At 35.0% G+C, this 19267-nt stretch overlaps 1 protein-coding gene across 2 annotated transcripts in view; it reads right to left on the bottom strand.

Moving 5' to 3' along the window:
• LOC145693111 (carboxypeptidase D-like) overlaps positions 1 to 19267 on the bottom strand; it is a 116437-nt gene that overhangs the window by 84473 nt on the left and 12697 nt on the right. The window contains exons 2-6 of one of the 2 annotated variants that reach the window (XM_081768816.1): positions 16705 to 16940; positions 12461 to 12630; positions 11343 to 11504; positions 9654 to 9801; positions 1328 to 1410 (exon numbers count right to left, since the gene is read on the bottom strand). In XM_081768816.1, the coding sequence (XP_081624942.1) occupies positions 1328 to 1410; positions 9654 to 9801; positions 11343 to 11504; positions 12461 to 12630; positions 16705 to 16940 (799 nt within the window). Of the gene's footprint in view, positions 1 to 1327; positions 1411 to 9653; positions 9802 to 11342; positions 11505 to 12460; positions 12631 to 13970; positions 13992 to 16704; positions 16941 to 19267 lie in introns of those variants that run through there. The other variant, XM_081768817.1, reaches the window with a different exon arrangement.

Raw genomic sequence — 19267 nt, 5'->3', positions numbered from 1 at the left:
TCATTGTATTTATCAAAATAACGCATGCTTATTTTAGTCATGAAATTAAGTGCCGAAACTGACACAAAAATGTTTCTTCTAATACTGTAATGAAGGTATGTATTTATTGCAATAGAAAACGAAGTATTTTAAGCAAAATATATTATGGTGGCTGAAAAACAGAAACAATAAAGAGATAGTCATGCTATCTTATGTGTGTCATTATTACTACAAGTAAATAAATTACTTAAGACTACTATTATTAAACTAACATTATTGTGTTCTGAATTTTCATCTTTTCACTCGATAATTTCAATTGCCTCACTGCAGTTTTTAGCGACGAAATTGGTGAGAATATCTTAAAAGTTATGATACATTAGCAGCACAGAGTACAAAGGTGCGTGTAAAAAGTCCACTAATTTTGGTTAGACCACACAAAATTTACACACATACAGTATTGCAAAAGTAAGTCATTCGTAAACATAAACAATCACTACTAAAACTGCAGCTGTTTACAATGCAGTTTCTGTCTCCAAATTTTTCAGAGTTTGCAAATCCTCTTACCCAAAATCTACTGGCATAAATATAGAGTTTGTTGACAAATCGGTGCAGCTGTTAAACTTCGTATGATTGTAGTTGTAGATTTTCATTCTTATTAGTAAGACTGCTTCGTCACACCCCAATCCTTATCGAAACTATCTCGATACGTGTTTAAATGCTGAACTCCTTGTACAAATCTAATTAACTAAAGACACATTTCTTTTCAGTTGTGATGTTGGTTTGTGTAGTGAATACTAGTAAATAAATGTATAGGTAACCACAACGTATGTCTGCAAGTGAATTATAGTTTGCAGACATTTGTCATTTTTTTCTAATAAGAATTATTGGGTCTTTTATACCATTTTGCCCTTTGTTATTAACATATCATATATATATATATATATATATATATATATATATAAACAGTTACTTTTCCTTAATAAATAAGAACGCAATAACGTTATTTTAATAACCACAGATCAAAACGTGTTACTTACGTACAATATCTAGTCATTACCATCTTATCAAACTGTTTCGTTTTATTAGCCTTTTCTATGGAAGTTACTGTCACTAGCAATGGTACTTTACTTTGTTTGATACATTCCGTTTTACCAATTTGCCATATTACTCGCCAAAAAACATAATCTAGGACAATACATGCTTCATTTTGTGTTTCATGTACGCATGACTAACCACGTATAGAAGAATGATATTAATATTTGCTGTCCTGGTTACGCCGAAGAGTCTATATGAAACTAAACATAACAACGCGTCTTAACCTAGACAATAAAATATATTTTGAACGTACCCTTTACTTCCTCTAACGTAAAATTATGAAATGTTACTTTGCCTGGTTCCACTACAATTTCCACGGGCTCTGAATCTTTGTATCTGAAATAAATAAATGACAATGATAAAAATGCAACACAACAAACCCTTGCATACAATAAAGGTATGTATACGGGTGTTACAAAACATATCAAATAAATTCGTCATGCCACCTTAAGCATCATGATTACTACAGCCAAAGCTAATCACACATGCTCTTATTCACATCACAATAAAACTTTTACACTTGGGCGTGAAATTTCCGGTCCCACCTGAATTTCGTGCCCTGTTCTAAACTGCTGAGGGGCTATCAGCAGTATAGACCTACTGAGCCGTGGAAATATTAGCAATAATAATTTACACTCTATTCCGAAAACAATGGATAAAACTACACCATCTACAACAACATTCAAAAGAATTCATATTGCTTTAAGTAGAGAATAAAAACAAGTGATGCAAAAATTCTTTAACAGGTGTAAATTTCGACAACTTACCCATTATCATCTTCTGAAGTAGAATGGTTATTTGAAGTGAATTTAATTAGGAGAATGTGTAACGTATGAGAGAAACACTCATCTATAATTTAATGCAACTATTACTCTTTAAAATCGAATTACGTTACTCATTCGTTCTGAAATCAAGTTGTCCTGTGTGAAAGGAATTTTTAATTTTGGTGGCGGAAATGTTGGTCTAATGCATCAATAATATTCATTTAAATTACGAAGATCCTTAAACATATATACAGGGTGACTGGTAATTCGATGCATTCCTTGCAAGCGGATATTCTACAAGTATTTTGAAATATTTTCACCTGTATGAACCAGGGGTAATAAATCAATAGTTTCTGAGTAATTTGCACATGCGTGATTTCTTTGAAATTTTCCGGCTAACGAGAAGTGCACGAGAATGTTTTACCCTGACTCACTTTCACATATCGTAAAGCGATGAAATTTTGCATCTGTAATCCTGCATACCTATGTAGATCATGTGGTAATGTACGGCTCGCAAATCTGCACCGATGCTGTGTTATAGGTCCAAACGTGAAGTTAAGGTATAGTGGTCCAAAATCCATTATTGCACCTCAGAAAGCAGCGTGGCAACATTGCAGAAACACTTGCCCCTAGGAAATGACTGCATGGTTGGGAAGAGGTGAAATGAAGACGGTGTGCAGTCAAGGGAAAACGCGAACTACGACGGATTTCATACCCAGAGTCGTGCATCTCTCTAGCCAAAAATCGGGCAGTGAAAGAGTGCGTTGTTTCCCAGCAGGCGGACACCTTTTGTCACCTGTTTCTGAGATTTCACAGAATCCCGCAACGCACGCAGCAGTATGGAATAGTATATCCTAGTAAAATTGATGCACCGTTTGCCTGGAAAGCAAGTGGCTATACCCCATGCTTATCCCAAATAAACATGATCATCATTTTGGTCGCTTAGAGTTGAACACGGACTTCCTTTGGTAGTAGTACGTCGGCACGTTGTCATTGGTTTGACTAGGTTTTCCTTGATTTTCTTCACTTCCACCAGGAGAAGGCCGGAATTGTATCTTATAGGTCAGGGCCAGTTCCTTCCCAAATTCAAGATCCACGTAAAAGACCGATGTGATCCCAGAGTTGGAGGTCCGAATCCTTCCTTGAGTCATTCTTTTGCAAAAATAAATGCATAAAAGCATAGTCAAACCAATGACAACGTCCGACGTACCACCTGCCTCACTGCTGTGTGCAGTGAAATCCCAGAGCGTGATATGCTGACAAAAGGTGTTCGCCTTCTGAGAAAAAAAAAAAAAAAAAAAAAAAAAAAAAAAGCATCCGTTCACTGCTTGAATATTGGCCAGACAGATTCACGACTCTGGGTATGAAATCCGTCATGGTTTGCGTTTTTTCTTGACTATACACCATCTTCATTCCACCGCTTCCCAACCATGCAGTCATTTCCTACGGGCAAGTATTTCTGCGATGTTGCCCGCTGCTTTCTCAGGTGCAGTAATGGATTTTGGACCACTATACCTTAACTTCATATTCGGACCTGTAACACAGCAACGGTGCAGAGTTGCGAGCTGTACATTACCACATGATCTACATAGGTATGCAGGATTACAGATGCAAAATTTCATCGCTCTATGATATATGAAAGTAGATCAGGGTAAAATATTTTCGCGCACCTCTTGTTAGCCGGCAAATTTCAAAGAAATTACGCATGTGCAAATTACTCAGAAACCATTGATCTGCGACCAATGGTTCATACAGGTGAAAATGTTTCAAAATACTTGTAGAATATCCGCTTGCAAGGAATGCATCGAATTACCAGTCACCCTGTATATTATAAAACAATTACGAAGAAGATGGATTATCAGTTGGTTCAATTAAAAAAAAAAAAAAAATCTGAATTCCTATGTTTTTATTAAACTTTAAATTCACTTAATTCTTTTTCCCATTCTAAGCTCTGCAGAAAACAAGAGTATCAAGTTTTCGAAATTCAACGTACGTTTCACATTTGGACACATATTTGAGAAGGTAGAGTTTACATATGAAACTGTATCCATTGCGAAACATCACGGTTTAGTGGATACGTGAGAATTAAAACCTTTGAATTATTTTAATGACTTAAAATATGGAAATTCATTGTATGTGCATTAGGGTGGGTCGAAAAAATCATTTTCTTTTTTTCGAAATGCTCTAGTGCAAAAATGTTGCCTATTGTAAGAAGAAAATTGACATAAAGAAAATTAAAATCGGTAACCATCTTCTGTTCGCGAATCGCACTAAAAGTTTTTGAAAATTTCAAAAATTGCGCTTTTTTTTTTTTTTTTTTTGGTAAATTTTAAGAACTACTTTGAACTTCTAACATAGAGACGCTCTACTTTTTTTTAAACCTTTTCTAAGGTTTAAAGAACCTAAATAAGTTCAATTCTGATCAATAATGTTACATTTTCCGTGAGCACAAGGTCTGAGAAAAAGCTGAAATTTTACAATTTTCAGGAATTTTCACTGTGTAACTCTTCGTTCGTTTTTCTAAAACAAAACATCCCAGAACTCACCACGTGAAGCTGGATGCACGTCGAGTCCACCCACACCCTACCCAACCAACCATACAATTGTTGTACGTGCTATTTACATTTTACAAAATACTATGTGTTTTTTTTTTTTTTTTTTTTTTTTTTTTAAATAATGGGGCATGACTGATCTACACTTCAGTGTTGCTAGAATATAGCCATCTCTAGCTTCATGTCCACATACTTTATTCAAGGCCTCTGTCGCATGTTTGACACACTTCTCCACAGCCTGGAATGTGACAGGGAACTTTTGTATTTCTCTGAAGGGTGTAGTGCCAGACGAATAGTTATATGATCCTGAGCAGAATTGGAGGAGGATACAACACACAAGAATTCCAATTAATAATTTCAAAGTAATTGTAAGCCTGAAAGTTTATCTTTGGTGGTACAAAATTTCGAACAGTCTTCTTTTTAGGGGCAGTTTGTTTTACTTTTAAGAGATCCTTCTATAATTCTGAAACTATAATTGGAGATATTGACAACAGAGTGCGTTCCAAGATAAAAAATAGGATTAAGGATTAGAATTTCATCAACTTTACGACGGACATATGGACAGCTAATCACACTGGTTACCCGTTTCTGAGTCTCACTGCACATTACGTGAACAGGTCGTTTGAAAAAGAGACTGCAATACTTAACGCTACGTTCTTTCCCGGTAGTCACATAGGTGATAATATTTAGCAAAAGATTGACGAAGTTTTAGAAAACTGGAATACTGACGCTGATAACACGTTTCGATAGTGCGTGACAATGCATCCAATATGGTTTCTGGCATACGTTCAATTACAAAGCAGAGATATTCCATGTTTTATACATACTTTACAGTTATGTATTAAAGATTCGATTTCATCGCAGAGAGCTATAATTGATATGCTTGGAGCGTGCAGAAATCTCGTCGGTTACTTTCATCATTCTGCCAAAGCAAAAGAGGAATTGAGAAGCTTAGAAGACCAGTTAGGACTACCAGTACATGAACTAATTCAGGATTTTTCCAGTCGGTGGAATTCGACGTTCTACATGTTGGAGAGAATAACAGAAGAAAAACGATCACTTGTAATGTATTGTGCAGACAATAATATTTCGTGCTCACTTACTCCAAATCAATGGACACTTGTCGAGAAGCTGGTGAACCTGCTTCGACCTTCGGAGCAAATAACGAGGGAAATGAGTACCCAACATGTGTGCATTTCGCAAGTTTTTCCATCAATTTTCGTGTTAGAGAAGTATTTACAACAAGAGGTACATCATTCTGGGATTAAAATAACTAGTACGAATTATTGAGTTCAATATAAAGTAGACTAGCTCAATATAAGTGCAACAAGAATATTCTCATGACTATGGTTTTCGATCTGCGTTATAAGTTTAAATATGTGTTAAGTGAAATTCAAAAGGATGAACTCAAGTTGTGGATTTGTAATGAAATGGAAGCGTTGCTGACACCTCAAAGTTCGTCAGTGATACGCAATGAACCAATTCTTACTTCGCAAGAACCTTCTGATTCAGATCCGGATGATCCTCCTTCTGCTAAAAAGACACATTTTGATATTTGGAACTTGGAGCACATTTCAGAAGATACTCAAGTTAAAGAATGCTCCTAAACTCTCCGAACGAAACTCAACATTTATCTTGCAACGCAGTGCATTCCAAGAAATGATGATCCTCTATCGTGGTGGAAACACATGCAAATAGTTTTCCTTCATTTGTACAACTTGAGAAGAAATATTTCAGTGCTCCCCCATCATCAGTTGAAAGTGAACGAGTCTTTTTAGTATTGGTAGACACATATAAGATAATTTAAGAAGTAGAATGAAACCTGAAACAGCTGAAGCACTTATGTTTCTTCATTGTAATTTGCGTTTACTGAATTTCAACTAATAGAAAATAGTTAGCGTAACAAGTGATGTTGCAAATTACTAAATTGTGTTCAAATATTTAAAACTACTACAAATGAATGAAACTTTTGAAATAGATTTTTTTAGTTTGTATTTTTACTAACTTTTTATAAGATTTGAATAGAATATAAAATTTACTTCTTGTTATTCTTTTACGTTACAAAGTCTTACAACTACAATCAAGTCACTTGTAATACTTTACATTTACAGAAAATATAATTTTTCAATAACATTAATTTCAGAATTGGAAGAAAGTTTTCATCTGGTTTCTCGTATGTCAATTTTTTAATGATATAGTTTTTATTCGAGACGGATGTGTTACAAATTTCCTTGATGTGATGGACAATCCTTTTGTAAAAATTATGAATTCCGGAAAGCGAACTGGAGGTTAAGAATTAGTTCATAACAATGCATATAACTGTTGAAAATATCTTGTAGAAAATTTTCACTGGTTAAAAACAATTAGTTCTAAAGTTAATAAACAGTTTTATCGATTTCGACTTCGCTTAAATAGCCCTCTTTTTGTTATGATATACACAGCAACTCCTGGTTCACCACGCATAATTTTGTCAACAATAAAAATTTGTAACGGAAGTATCTGTTTGCATTATATGTATGTAATTGAGACTAGTAAATAAAATGTAACTATCAAAGTACATGATCACTCTAAATATCAACCACGGACTCGTAGAATTAAGTTTACACTATATAATTATTTGCTACTTTCTAGTTCATTTTATGGGAACTGGATTAAATTTAGAGGAAATATATTTTTTGTGTGGAACCTAATATGAAATTCTGCTTCTTTGTCTTTGTATATCAAATTTTGGCCTTATATCTAATATACGCTACACTATTACAATGTTGATTATTTCATTACTCTGAAAATCCCTGATAATATATAAGAAATGTGTCCAAAAGTATCGGTATTGCCTCTTCAGTACGGTATCGGTGAAAAAGTGGTATCGGTACATCCCTATTAGGAACCTTTCCACTGAGTGCTCGCTGAAGATTGCGAGTTTTCCGCTGGGCCTTCAAATTTATCTTCTTTGTAACTGTTTTGTCAATAGATTCAACACAGTATAATTTAATCCAGTTCAAATCAGTTTAATCAATGTTTAGTGCGTTCCGTTTCTTTTTTCCTAGCAAAATGAACGAAGAATTTCACAATGAAAATTGAGAAATATTGATAAATTTCTATTTCTTCTCAGACCTTGCGCGAATGGAAAATGTAACATTATTGATCAGAATTTAACTTATTTAGGTTCTTTAATCCTTAGAAAAAGTTGAAAAGGGTAGAGCGTCTTTATGTTAAAAGTTTGAATTATCTTTAAAAAGTTACAAAAAAAAAAAATGATTTTTGAAAATTAATTAAAAAAAAATGTGTTATGCGCAAACGGAAGATGTTAACCGAATTTAATTTTCTTTATGTCGATTTGCTTCCTATTACAATAGGTAACTTTTTTGCACTAGAGCATTTCGAAAAAAAGAAAATGACTTTTTTCGACCCACCTTAATGTGCATCTCTCTATTACTCATATTCTGATATAGTACTTTCTGTCGTGCCAATATTGATGTGAATAGGTGCAGGAAGCATTTTCTTGATCGCTTTTAGAAAATAAAAATCCCAAACTCTGCTTTAAATATGGATTTTATTTGAATAAAAACTGAATGAACATAATTTTGTTTATAATCGAATTCCAGCCTCAGAAGAAAATAGGAAAGATGAAATTATCAAAAAAATTCTGATCCACGCCTTTTAAATAGATGTATTTGCCACTTCATACGTTCAAATCAAATTCCTCATGATTTTTCAGGTCGAAGTGTGACGATGTGATTATTACAGTCGATACCATCAGTACACTTCCCTTAACCTATTTTTTTTTCTCGTCGACAAACTCGCACAATGCTTTATCGAATCATCTAAATAGGACTAACCAAGCTAATACTTTACTTCAACTTCCACCGTCTATCGACAGTGCAGATGGTGATAATCACATGGCACAAACCTTTGTCGACCCAGGACTGTAAAAGAACTAATGTAGATTAGTTTGTTACAGAGCTTTCACTTCCATCTATCCCATGAGTATTTTAAAACTTAAAAGGAAACAACATGCGTATAAAATTCTCTCCGGTTTCTGGTCTTGTAGAGGAATAATGGAAATAATTATAAGATTTCAACGCGACACGAAAAGGTGCTCTTGTTTGCCAAAAAAGACAGAAAGAAACGAAGAAAATAGCCTTTTTTCTCGTCTTATTTACAGTGCGACTGACGAAAGCTGGCTTCTGACAGATAATAGTTGCCAGTGCTGTCAACAAAATGAAGGGGAAGATTGTCTGGCAATCACTGCAGTATTCTTCAAGCTATTTCTATGCAACCAAGGTCACCGATCGCACTGCTGCCGGTATCTGAATGTTGAATCTTCTATCAAATCCTTGAAGTATCATTATTCTTGTCTGGATAATATTTTTGTTATTTGGACGTTACGAATATCCTATCATGTTGTTATCGATCACAGAACTATGATTTGGTAAATGTTCTAAGCTTATCGCGGAAGCTGCTGTCTCTATTGTTGCAAAACCTTTGGCAACAACGCCTCCAATGCACCATATGTTCTATTTAACTGTCAGATTCCAGCTAAAGTAAATGGTTACGTATATTGAAGTTGATACTACTTCCCCTTTCTGACAGCTCGCTGCATGCACGCGGTGCTCAATGCTGTGTTGCCAGCTTTTGCGTCGGCTATTGAAACACGAAATTATTCACTGCAAGTAAATCTCAGTTTTATAAAATTGAATAGCACAAAAGAGAACTAAAAAGAATGCTCTCAATAATCAGCAGATCTACTACTCAAGTTGACATTCGACTAAAACAATGTGAATTTGTTTACATTCAAATTGGTAACGTGCGGAAAAGGTGGAATGTTTACTGTTGCAGAGCGAGAGTAATGAGCGAATATAATTGGCTGAACGTGCTGTTGCCATAGAAACAGTTCTTCTTGCCTGACTGTTATGATCACATGCAGGAAGGAGAAAACAAAGGAAAGCAACTGTCAAAAAAAGAAAAGTTGTATCAAATGGACTGTAATATCTTTTCTAATTTGTTTGAATAAATCATCAGATTCTTATAGATTATTAGGCGGGAAAATAAAATCGACCTACTCGTTTTTTTTTTTTTTCAAACAAAATTAAATATTCATAAAAAATAACACAACGAAAACAACTTGGAAGCAAGCTGCGGACCAGTCTTTGAAAAACAATGCACTACAGAAGCAGAAATACAACAATGTTGTGCGAGAAACAACTTTTTGAATCTGCAAAGTACTTCTCATCAAAAATAGTGTACACTAAAACATACTTACCCCCAAGCAGATACTCTCATCGTATACTGTCCTGGTAAGAGAAGTCTCCAGTACTCTCCCGTTTTCCAGGTAGTAACGTTATGTTTTATTTCATCAACTACCACTTCGGCTCCGTCTATTCCTTTACCATTCTTGTCTTTGACAAGTCCTGTGAAGGAACGTGTACACGATTAATAATTTGTACAATTTCTACCGATATTATTTTACATTAAAATATTCTTGCAAATGTACGCTTAATTTAATTATTGAAAGTTGAGAAAAAAAAAGTATGGACTTAATCTACTGAAATCTATGTGATAGCTTTAGTAAAAAAGAAATTTAAATTTAACAGCATGTATTTTATATGATAATGAGAAATTTTCATATAGCTGCCTCTTATATTTGTTAAAACTCAGTAATCGGGGGCAAAACAATTTCTCGTACAATGGAACAAATTTACAGTTTTTAGGCCTATCTACTTTTATGAAATGACATTAACATATAGTTTTGGGAAAACTCGCTGGGGAGCAGTTAAGCGTTCTCAAGAAATGTGATAAATTTCAGTTTTCAGTTGCAAGAAAGCGATTTGACTGTCGGCTTCATGCATAAATATATCCGTCTAACAAAGAAACAAAAACATACTATGCGACTGCTTATACATTTTCCGGGATTTTACTTATATTGATAATTTGGTTAGATCTCAATTTCGGGAAATTCACAGGATATGTTTTGCCAAAATACGGAATAACGTTTGTTGTCTCCAATTACAGCATCTCAAAACATGAATAATCTTATACAGACAATTCATTACCAAGGGCACAATGTTTTGCTGGTTTAGTCGATTTCGATTGGACGCATTAGATGATTTGTTTAACGTCTCTTGTTAACACCCAGGATATATGAGAAGAGACTTAATTGGTCAGGAATCAAAGAAGATACATTAATAGGAAATAATCCAAATTATGTAAAGAGATAAACGAATTATTGCATGCATACTGAAGATTAATCATTAGTACTGGTTAAGTTGCAGAAATTTTGAAAGTGCTTTACAGCTTGACACCCGAACAAAAAGGAGTCACTTGTTGTCAAGGTCTTTTTAAATTTCTGGAGGTAGATCTTGCCGTTTTCAGATTATTAGTGATATAGAAGACGACAGCTGATGTTTCTACTGTAATCGGAATTAAACGACAAAACGTGAGACTGACGATAACGTTTGACTTTTTTTCCCTACGAAAATAGACCTTTACACTACGCCCTGAAGAGTTTACAACGAGAGTCTCAGTTATCTTTTACCCGTTCTACTTTCCTAATTATAAAGGAAGTGCTTCGTCAACGTGGAGGGCGTCTGAAACATATTGCGGATGAAAAGGCTTCAAAAGGCATTCAAGCACTTACACTGAAACGGTGTTCGCAGTACATCATAATAAGCTGAGATTATTTTGAAAGAATATAACGATTCTCTCAGTATGTTTCAATACTACACTTCATTATAAAATACGTGTCTTATTTGATGTACATTAAAACTGAGACACATGTAAACAACCGAAAATCGTAAAAGCAACAAAATTAGGGGCAGAAACGGTCTAAAATCCATATTCATTAATGTTACCCTCAATTCTATAGGTACTAAGACTTCGAAATCAGAAGTCCTGAGGAATGATTTCAGGTCTAATTTCTACGTAAGCATTAATCACAAAATATCCAACTCACCTTTTACACCCATATGAACAGATTCCATGAATGAGATCAAAGCTTCTTTATTATTACTCCATTCTTCAGGGAGAACAGATGCATTGGGATATTTGCAACAACTCAATTCGAAGGTCACTTCAAAGCAGTTTGAATGGATATAATTGAAATCTTGCATTCCTCCTAAAACAGAAAGAACGTAATACAAGTTATACTCATTGGGTACATATTCAATAGAGAGAGAAAGTTTCGACTTACAAATATGGCAGATTATCTCTAAATTAAACAATACTTCGATGTCCAGCTTACAATCTTACTCATATCGACGTAGAAATAACACATAACTCTTTTCTACAGCAGTTTGATCATCAGAATATTGTCATTTTACCTAAGAATAATCTGTCATATTAGGTAAGTAAAAACTTTTCATTCTCTAATAAGGTAATCAGTTTGTTATCTAGAGGATAAAAATAGTTATTAATCTTAGCTAAGATATACAATATGATATAGCAGTGACTAAGAATTTAATTTTTAATTTCTCGCTAACAGTATTCAGCCAACACAATTACAATCATAATTAACAAAGTATAATTATTAACTAATTTCAGGACATAGGAGAAACAAACAGTGGATAATATTCTTGCCTCGTAATGGTTAAGTTCTTGTTTCGAATTTCACAGTCGGCCATCCTGACTTGGAATTTTCCTTCAATTACCAGACAAAAGTCGGGATAGTATTTTCAAATATAAACTCTGACCGACTTCTTTCCATATTTCATTGATACTATATCAATTGTAACCATCCGAATTTACTAATAATTAAGTAAATAACTGCCTAATACGATAGTTATGATATTTTCATATTATAATGTACTCACTACAAGGTCTCATTTATTAATTTATTTTATTTCTTTAAACTGCTTCGTACAGCCATCTCACCCTTATGATTCTCGTGACTTTGCGAAATATATTATAATTTTAATATTTTCATTTTGTTTACGGAATCATATATTGTATAAAAACTAAAGACTTTTGCGTTGTAAGAAAGGAAAATATTGGGGTCGAATTTTACTTTACGATTGTTCTGAATTTAAATTACCTATTTGGTATCATTAACTAGATCTAACAGATCTTACTCACCTTTAACTTCATACCACTTTGCGCCGTTTGTAATTCCATTTTTGAATCTTTCTGGTAAACAAACATCTCCCCTATGCATTGTCTTATGAGCTTGGGAGTAAACAGAAGCCAAATATTTGAACAATTCATTATCAGGTGTCTTACTTTCTATCCCGCTATCCGCACTAGTCCTGAAATATAAATTCTTATATAACTCCAAACAAGAAATTGCACAACATTTAGTGAATGCAAAGTGTTATGTGGTAACGGACATACTAATTAACAGGTCAGAGTAAGGCTTTCAGTACACACCACTAAATACGGAAAATCTTTCCTAAGTTAAAGAGATTAAAATTTCACTCTAATACTACCGGTACTCTAAGTTAAGGTCCATCTGTGAGAAAGTAAGACGTACTGTCGTTGAAAATACACAAATTAACAAACAACAATAACGTAAAATCTGAGTAAAATATATAGGTAGAAACAATAAAAATTTTCATCATCAGGCAAAGTCGAATGTATTAAATGTATAATACCATCTAAATGCATTTTTAAAACTTGGAAGCACTTCTACAAGAAACACATTTTATCTACTTCTACATATAGGAAATATCTTGACAGTTTGAAGTACATTAAAAATACACAGAACAAATTATACAGTCATATTTATTTCGTGTTTTCTGTAATTTTGTAGTTTTTATGATTCATACGATCAAATGCAAAGTATCTGGTAAGTAATATAATAATTTAATGATAATTAAGAGTACAAAAATACACGACTAGACCGAGGATCGAACTCGGATTTACGGCTTATCGTGCTGGTGTGCGATATTCTTCCATTCTTGACGTCGGTGCTCAGCCACTCATAAAAATTGGTAAAATCTAGTCCTGCGTTTTATCACTCTTTCAGTATCATTAATTTGCACCTCTAGAAGGAATACTGTGAAAAGGAAAAGAAGAACAAGAAAGAAAAAAAGCCATTTCATCCATTTATCATGTAAAACGAATTAGTTTTTTTTCATTGAAGAGAATTTGAAACTATGCAGTGTATCACATCGCACAGCATTTTTCTGTATTACGCCACATCGTTTTAGTTGGTTATATTGAAAATAGATCAGTTAAATGTAAGAAAACAATCACGAGGTAAAATTATTGTTCTCTAAACTTTTTAAAAAAATAATAATAATAATCTAACAACATTTATATGAAGCATAATACACACAAGGATTGTGCAAAACAGTTCTATTTACTGTACTAAATGTACAACATCGATGACAATGCTACTGATATTTAAAACATGAGCTCCCTCGTGACTTAGCGGTTAGTGTACGCGCCTTTGGCGTGGGACAACGGGGTTCGATTCCCAGTGGAAACTCATGTGCATCGAATCCCACGTTAACCTGTAGGCTCAGATCTCATATAGCCTCAGTGTTGAAAGGGACGCTGAAATAAAAGATATTTAAAACATAAAAAGACAAAAACACACAACGAAGATAAAAACCAACTAACTGATCTAAAACGACCTACTTACTTGTTTACTTTTCCTATACAAGCCAGCTATAAAGAAAGCAGCGATTTAAGTTGTTAAGGAACTAACATTCATACTTAAGTTTAACTTCACATTTTGTCAAAAGTTAACAGTTTTAGTTCCTAGTAACCACGTTTTCCACTAAAATAATTGCATTGTACTACTTTTTTTCCCCCCCCACATATATATGGTTTGTATGATAGTTTCACCACTATCTGCTAGGTGATATTTTTTCATTCCTATTTCGGCATTCATTTGTTCTAATTATATAAAAGTACAACCCTGATCATCATCATAGAGCAGACATGGTTAACCTCACTTATTTTATTCCAAGGATATTAATAATACAATTTGAGAATGACAGCAAGAGTTACGTGAGGGTGAGGGAAAGTGCCCGCTGCACAAATGATTAATTTAATCTGGCTTATTTAGTTTATTTAATATTATAATTTGTGGTATTACTGATTAGTCTTCAGGTGTTGTTATTATTATTTTTTTTCCTTCTGCGCGATGTCATTCTTGGGATGATCGTATGAAATGATTCCCCATATGCGATAAAATTACTTGCAACTCCTTTTCAAAAGGCTTCGTTGATAATTCACAGTACGATTTTATCCACAGAATTTTTTTTCCACTTATTTCTTTGTTTCTATCAATATTATCTTTCCCTTGTAGTCATGCTTTTCCAATGTAACTTATTTGTGATTTTTCAATTATTGATAGTATACGTCTCTACTACACCAATATTTCTTTTGTTTCTCTTTTTCACCAAAACATTACTCTCCTCTTGTAGTCAGCCTTATTAAATACTGCGCTCCCAATTCCACACACCACTTCTTCTCCCATATTCTCGCTCCAGTAATTCTTTCATAATCATTCCCTTTCATTAGCCATTAGTCTCCTCTAGCCTACGTAGCATAGCCGTGGGACGTAAAACTGGAAATTTCATTTAATCATATCGCTGGTACCTTACATCAATGAAGCATTCAAGCGATTGGCGGCAGAATGGGGTTCATGTTACTTCCAGTCTGGAGGGTGTTGGCAGGAAGTGTCACGGAAGAACACACATTATGTGTAACATAAATTTAGTTAGTCTGTAGTTGTCAAGTTAAAACAAAATGTTGCCAAGATAAACAAGATATAATGAAGATATAGAATATATGTCGTAAGGGCAAAGGTTAGAATGAAGATATAAGTATATGAATTGGAAAGATTTAAAAAAAAAAAAATATGTATATTGTGTAAAAGATTAAAGAACAAGGGTACGTTAAATGGAAGAATAAAAAGCTTAGATTTATATAAGAGTGAACACATGAGTTTGATTCATAGTGCAATACGATTACGGGTAGTTTAAGATAAGTATAATTGGAAGCGAACTAATACGTCAAAATCCCCCTTTTTTAAAAAGTAACATCTTTCACACTATCTTTAAAAGTTAACAGGACACAGGTAACTTAGTGACTAAGCGATGATCTTCCTCTATTCGAAGCCATGTAAAGTTTGTGGTGGACAATTCGTCCCCAGACGGTTTCCCCCATATTCTAATTCCACTTATTATTAAATAAATTGAGTTACGCAACACCGAGATCATGAAGGACGGAACTTACTATTAATATGGGCTCCTGGTCTTCAATCCAGTGTAGTTGGCAGGTTCATAAACCATCATATATCACTTTCAAAGTACAGGCCTTTCCCCATCGACCTCCACTTTATTATTTCAGAAGCATTCAGGTGTATTTATTAGCCTCCTTCTTTAGCCTCCAGGGAATAACCACAGGGCGTTAAACTAAGGATTTGATTTCATTTACTTATTACCAACCCACAGATCAAATTATTAAATGTATTACTCCAAAAGTAGAATATATGTTAGTGTAAAAAAATAAGCAAAGTAAATTATTAAAAAATATTTACACGTGTGTTTCCGTATTTTAGCCACACTACAATCTCTCGAATATTAAATTGTTCACTTAACTGTATATTGTATCATAATTGTACCTACAGATATGTACACATGATAATCAAAGAAAAATATAATTAATCACACTATTTACACTATTTATCAAGAAGCAAACACTATTTACTACAACGAATAAGCCTAGCAATACAGAGAGGAAATGCAGTCAGCATTTTAAAATCCCTCCCATCAGCACAAGACCTAGATGAATTTTTTTAACTTAAGAACATAGTTTGAACACTATTGCAGGAAATTTGATCAAGCGCAAATGAAGTTTCAAGGTTGCGCGTGGCGCTTGCTGTAGTGTAACATTTTCGTGCTTTTCTTCGTAGCATGTGAATGGATTTTGGTTGAGTAGGGTTAGTCGTAATCAGTCGGAGGAACAGTGGAGTGATTTTTGGTATTACAGTTATTAAGTATTTCTACTTGTCCAACTTAACTGATCTGTATTTAAATCTTACTCTTGAAAAGGGAAAGAATTTTAGAAATGTAAAAAAAAATATATATATATATATATATATATATATATATATATATATATATATATATATATATATATATATATATATATATATATGTAAATATTTGAAAATAAATGACAAATAAAAAGGTTTTATACAAGGAAAAAAAATATAATCACACAAATCAAATAAAATACTTATGATGTACCTTGCGGAGCAGTATTATATCTGTAAAGAATTTCAATCTTCCACAAGATTTCTGTTCGACAATTTGTAATGACAAAAGGAATTATTTCTATGGACTCAGTGACAACCAACTTACCCTGAATCATCAAATGGATAACTAGCAACCACTGCTCCACCATGTAAATTTCCCGACAACACAAACGGGTTTGATACAATCCATGTCATCATTGCTAATGTTTCAGGTTGCCTTCCAAGCAGCCACGCTCGTTCACTTTGATCTTCATCAAATTGGTCTGGAAAATCCCTGTTAAGGTCCTTATTATTTGCATTTGTCCTTCCCACAAATTCGCCTAAAGAATCACATTGTCCTTCCTACAAGAAAAGAAAATTACAAGAACACTTGCTATAAAAGGATATTCATACCATTTATGTACTATGCGGTCTGAGAAAGTTTGATAGTTTAACTCAGGGATGCAAATAACCAATCGCCCACTCGCCCGGGGCGAGTGGTTCATCGTTGTGGGCGAGTTTTTAATATCACTATTACTTATTCAAACAGTAAAGACTAGGATGTGGGCTAGTAGCTTTCTTCTTGGGCTAGTAAAATTTTGTTGCTTATTTGCATCCCTGGTTTAACCTGTAATAATAGAGATAAACTTAAAACGTTTAACAACAACTTATAATAATTCTATATACACTGCTCCACAAAACTTAAGCAACCCGAGAGAACGTGGTATAAGTGACGTGTGGGGCCTATTCAACACTGGTTAGTGATATGCACATACACAGAGACACACAAGCAAGGCGAGCACCCACTCTATATCATAATCAGCAAGGTTGCAAGTGCGGTGAACAAATTACGCCATGAGGCGTACACCACAGCCCAGTAGTGTCCGAGGCTCCAAGCATTGAGTTAGTGGTTCTTGTGTGGGGTACACACCTTGCAATGGCTGGTAGACGACATTTCAGTGTCTTTGACCGCGGGCGAATAATTGGTCGGTTGGAATTGGGCCGATCGCAAGTGGAAATGGCGCAGGAATTCAACGTGAACAAAAAATTGTGTCGAGGCTGTGGAGTCGCTTCCAAAATGGAGGTGAAGTCAATAGACGTCATGGAAGAGGCCGTCCGAAGAAGACGTCGGCCGTTGATGACCAATTTCTCACAATTGCTGCCAAACGTAACCGTCAAGCTTCGTGCTCTCAACTGGCCAATGAGTTGTTTCAGGCTACAGGACAACGCGTGAGTCGTAAAACTCTTCGTTGGAGGCTCAATAGAGCAGGACTGTATGCAAGAAGGCCTGTGCTGTGTGTGCCATTGAAACTAAAGCACAAACGTGCGCGTTACACATGGTGTCAGGAACATGTTGCTTGGGAAACACCAGTGGGGGCGTGTCATGTTCTCCGATGAGTCGAGGTTCAGCCTGTCGTCTTATTCTGGTCGGACTTTAGTGTGGAGAGAGCCAGGAACACGCTATCATCCAAACTTCATTGCTGAACGGCCGTCCTATGGCGGTGGTTCCATTATGGTGTGGAGTGGAATTATGCTGGATGGGAAAACGGACCTCCATATTGTGTAACATGGCACTTTGACAGCACAACGGTATCGGGATGAAATTCTCAATACACATGTGCGCAATTTCCGCGGAGCATTTGGCCCAGACTTCCTATTCATGGATGACAATGCCCGCCCACACCATGCACATCTTGTGTCCGAGTATCTGGAGTGCGAAAACATTACGCGTATTGCATTGCCTGCATATCCGCCGGACTTGAAACCCATCGAGCATGTGTGGGATGCTCTTAGGCGGCGAATAGCGCAGCGCAGTCCACCAGCACGCACTCTCCCTGATCTGCAAACAGCTCTCCTCGAGGAGTGGCGCCGTCTGCCGCAAGACTTGATCAACACTCTGATTTGCAGCATGGAGGCCAGATGTCGTGCATGTATAGCTGTTCGTGGTGGTCAAACGCCATATTGACTGCCTATGCCCTCGCACAATCCAGCTTCACCCGTTGATGTATCGTGGTGCTGAACTTTTTGGTCACTCTGTACATCCTAACTGTATTGTTCGTCTTCAAGTGTTGCATTGTGCATCTGGACCCTCTGGTTGTACATTATACTTGGTGCAGTGTTGGTGTCGTTTTATTTTCTGCCACTTTCTTCGAGTTGCTTAAGTTTTGTGGAGCAGTGTAATTACTCATAGATATTAAAGGGTACATCTCAACATATAATGTGCTTGCATTCATATTCCTCATCGTTTTAGTTTATGTTGATATTTCGAGTCGCGTGTGAGTCATGGTCGCAACCATTTCTTACCTCTTGCAGACTAGATCTCATATTTTCATCATTAATTTCTTCTGTACTATCCTATAAAGAGAGTGATTCCAACGAATTTCGGGACCACATTAATTTTATGAAACACTTTCTACATTTTTATCATTTCCGTATTTTACACCAGCATTTTGAAGAAACAGGCTAATTACAATTAACGGTGTTTGCTACCAAGGTTATTTCATGATCTTTGTTTGTTTGTTCCTTATTTGCCTTCACTGAAATAATTCTTACTTGTTTCAGAATACAGTAGGAAGGGTAGGAAAATTTTTGTCCACGAGCTTTCACGGCGAAAATGGCCTGAAACAAGGAGATACGTTGTCGCCATTATTATTTAACTTTGTTCTGGAATACGCCATAAGAAAAATCAA

The sequence above is a fragment of the Thermobia domestica genome, chromosome 8 (assembly GCF_964235325.1).
Source record: "Thermobia domestica chromosome 8, izTheDome1.hap1.1, whole genome shotgun sequence".
Classification (NCBI taxonomy): Eukaryota; Metazoa; Arthropoda; class Insecta; order Zygentoma; family Lepismatidae; genus Thermobia; species Thermobia domestica.
The sequence above is the reverse complement of the archived record's forward strand: the minus strand, read 5'-3'. Positions and strand labels throughout refer to the sequence as shown.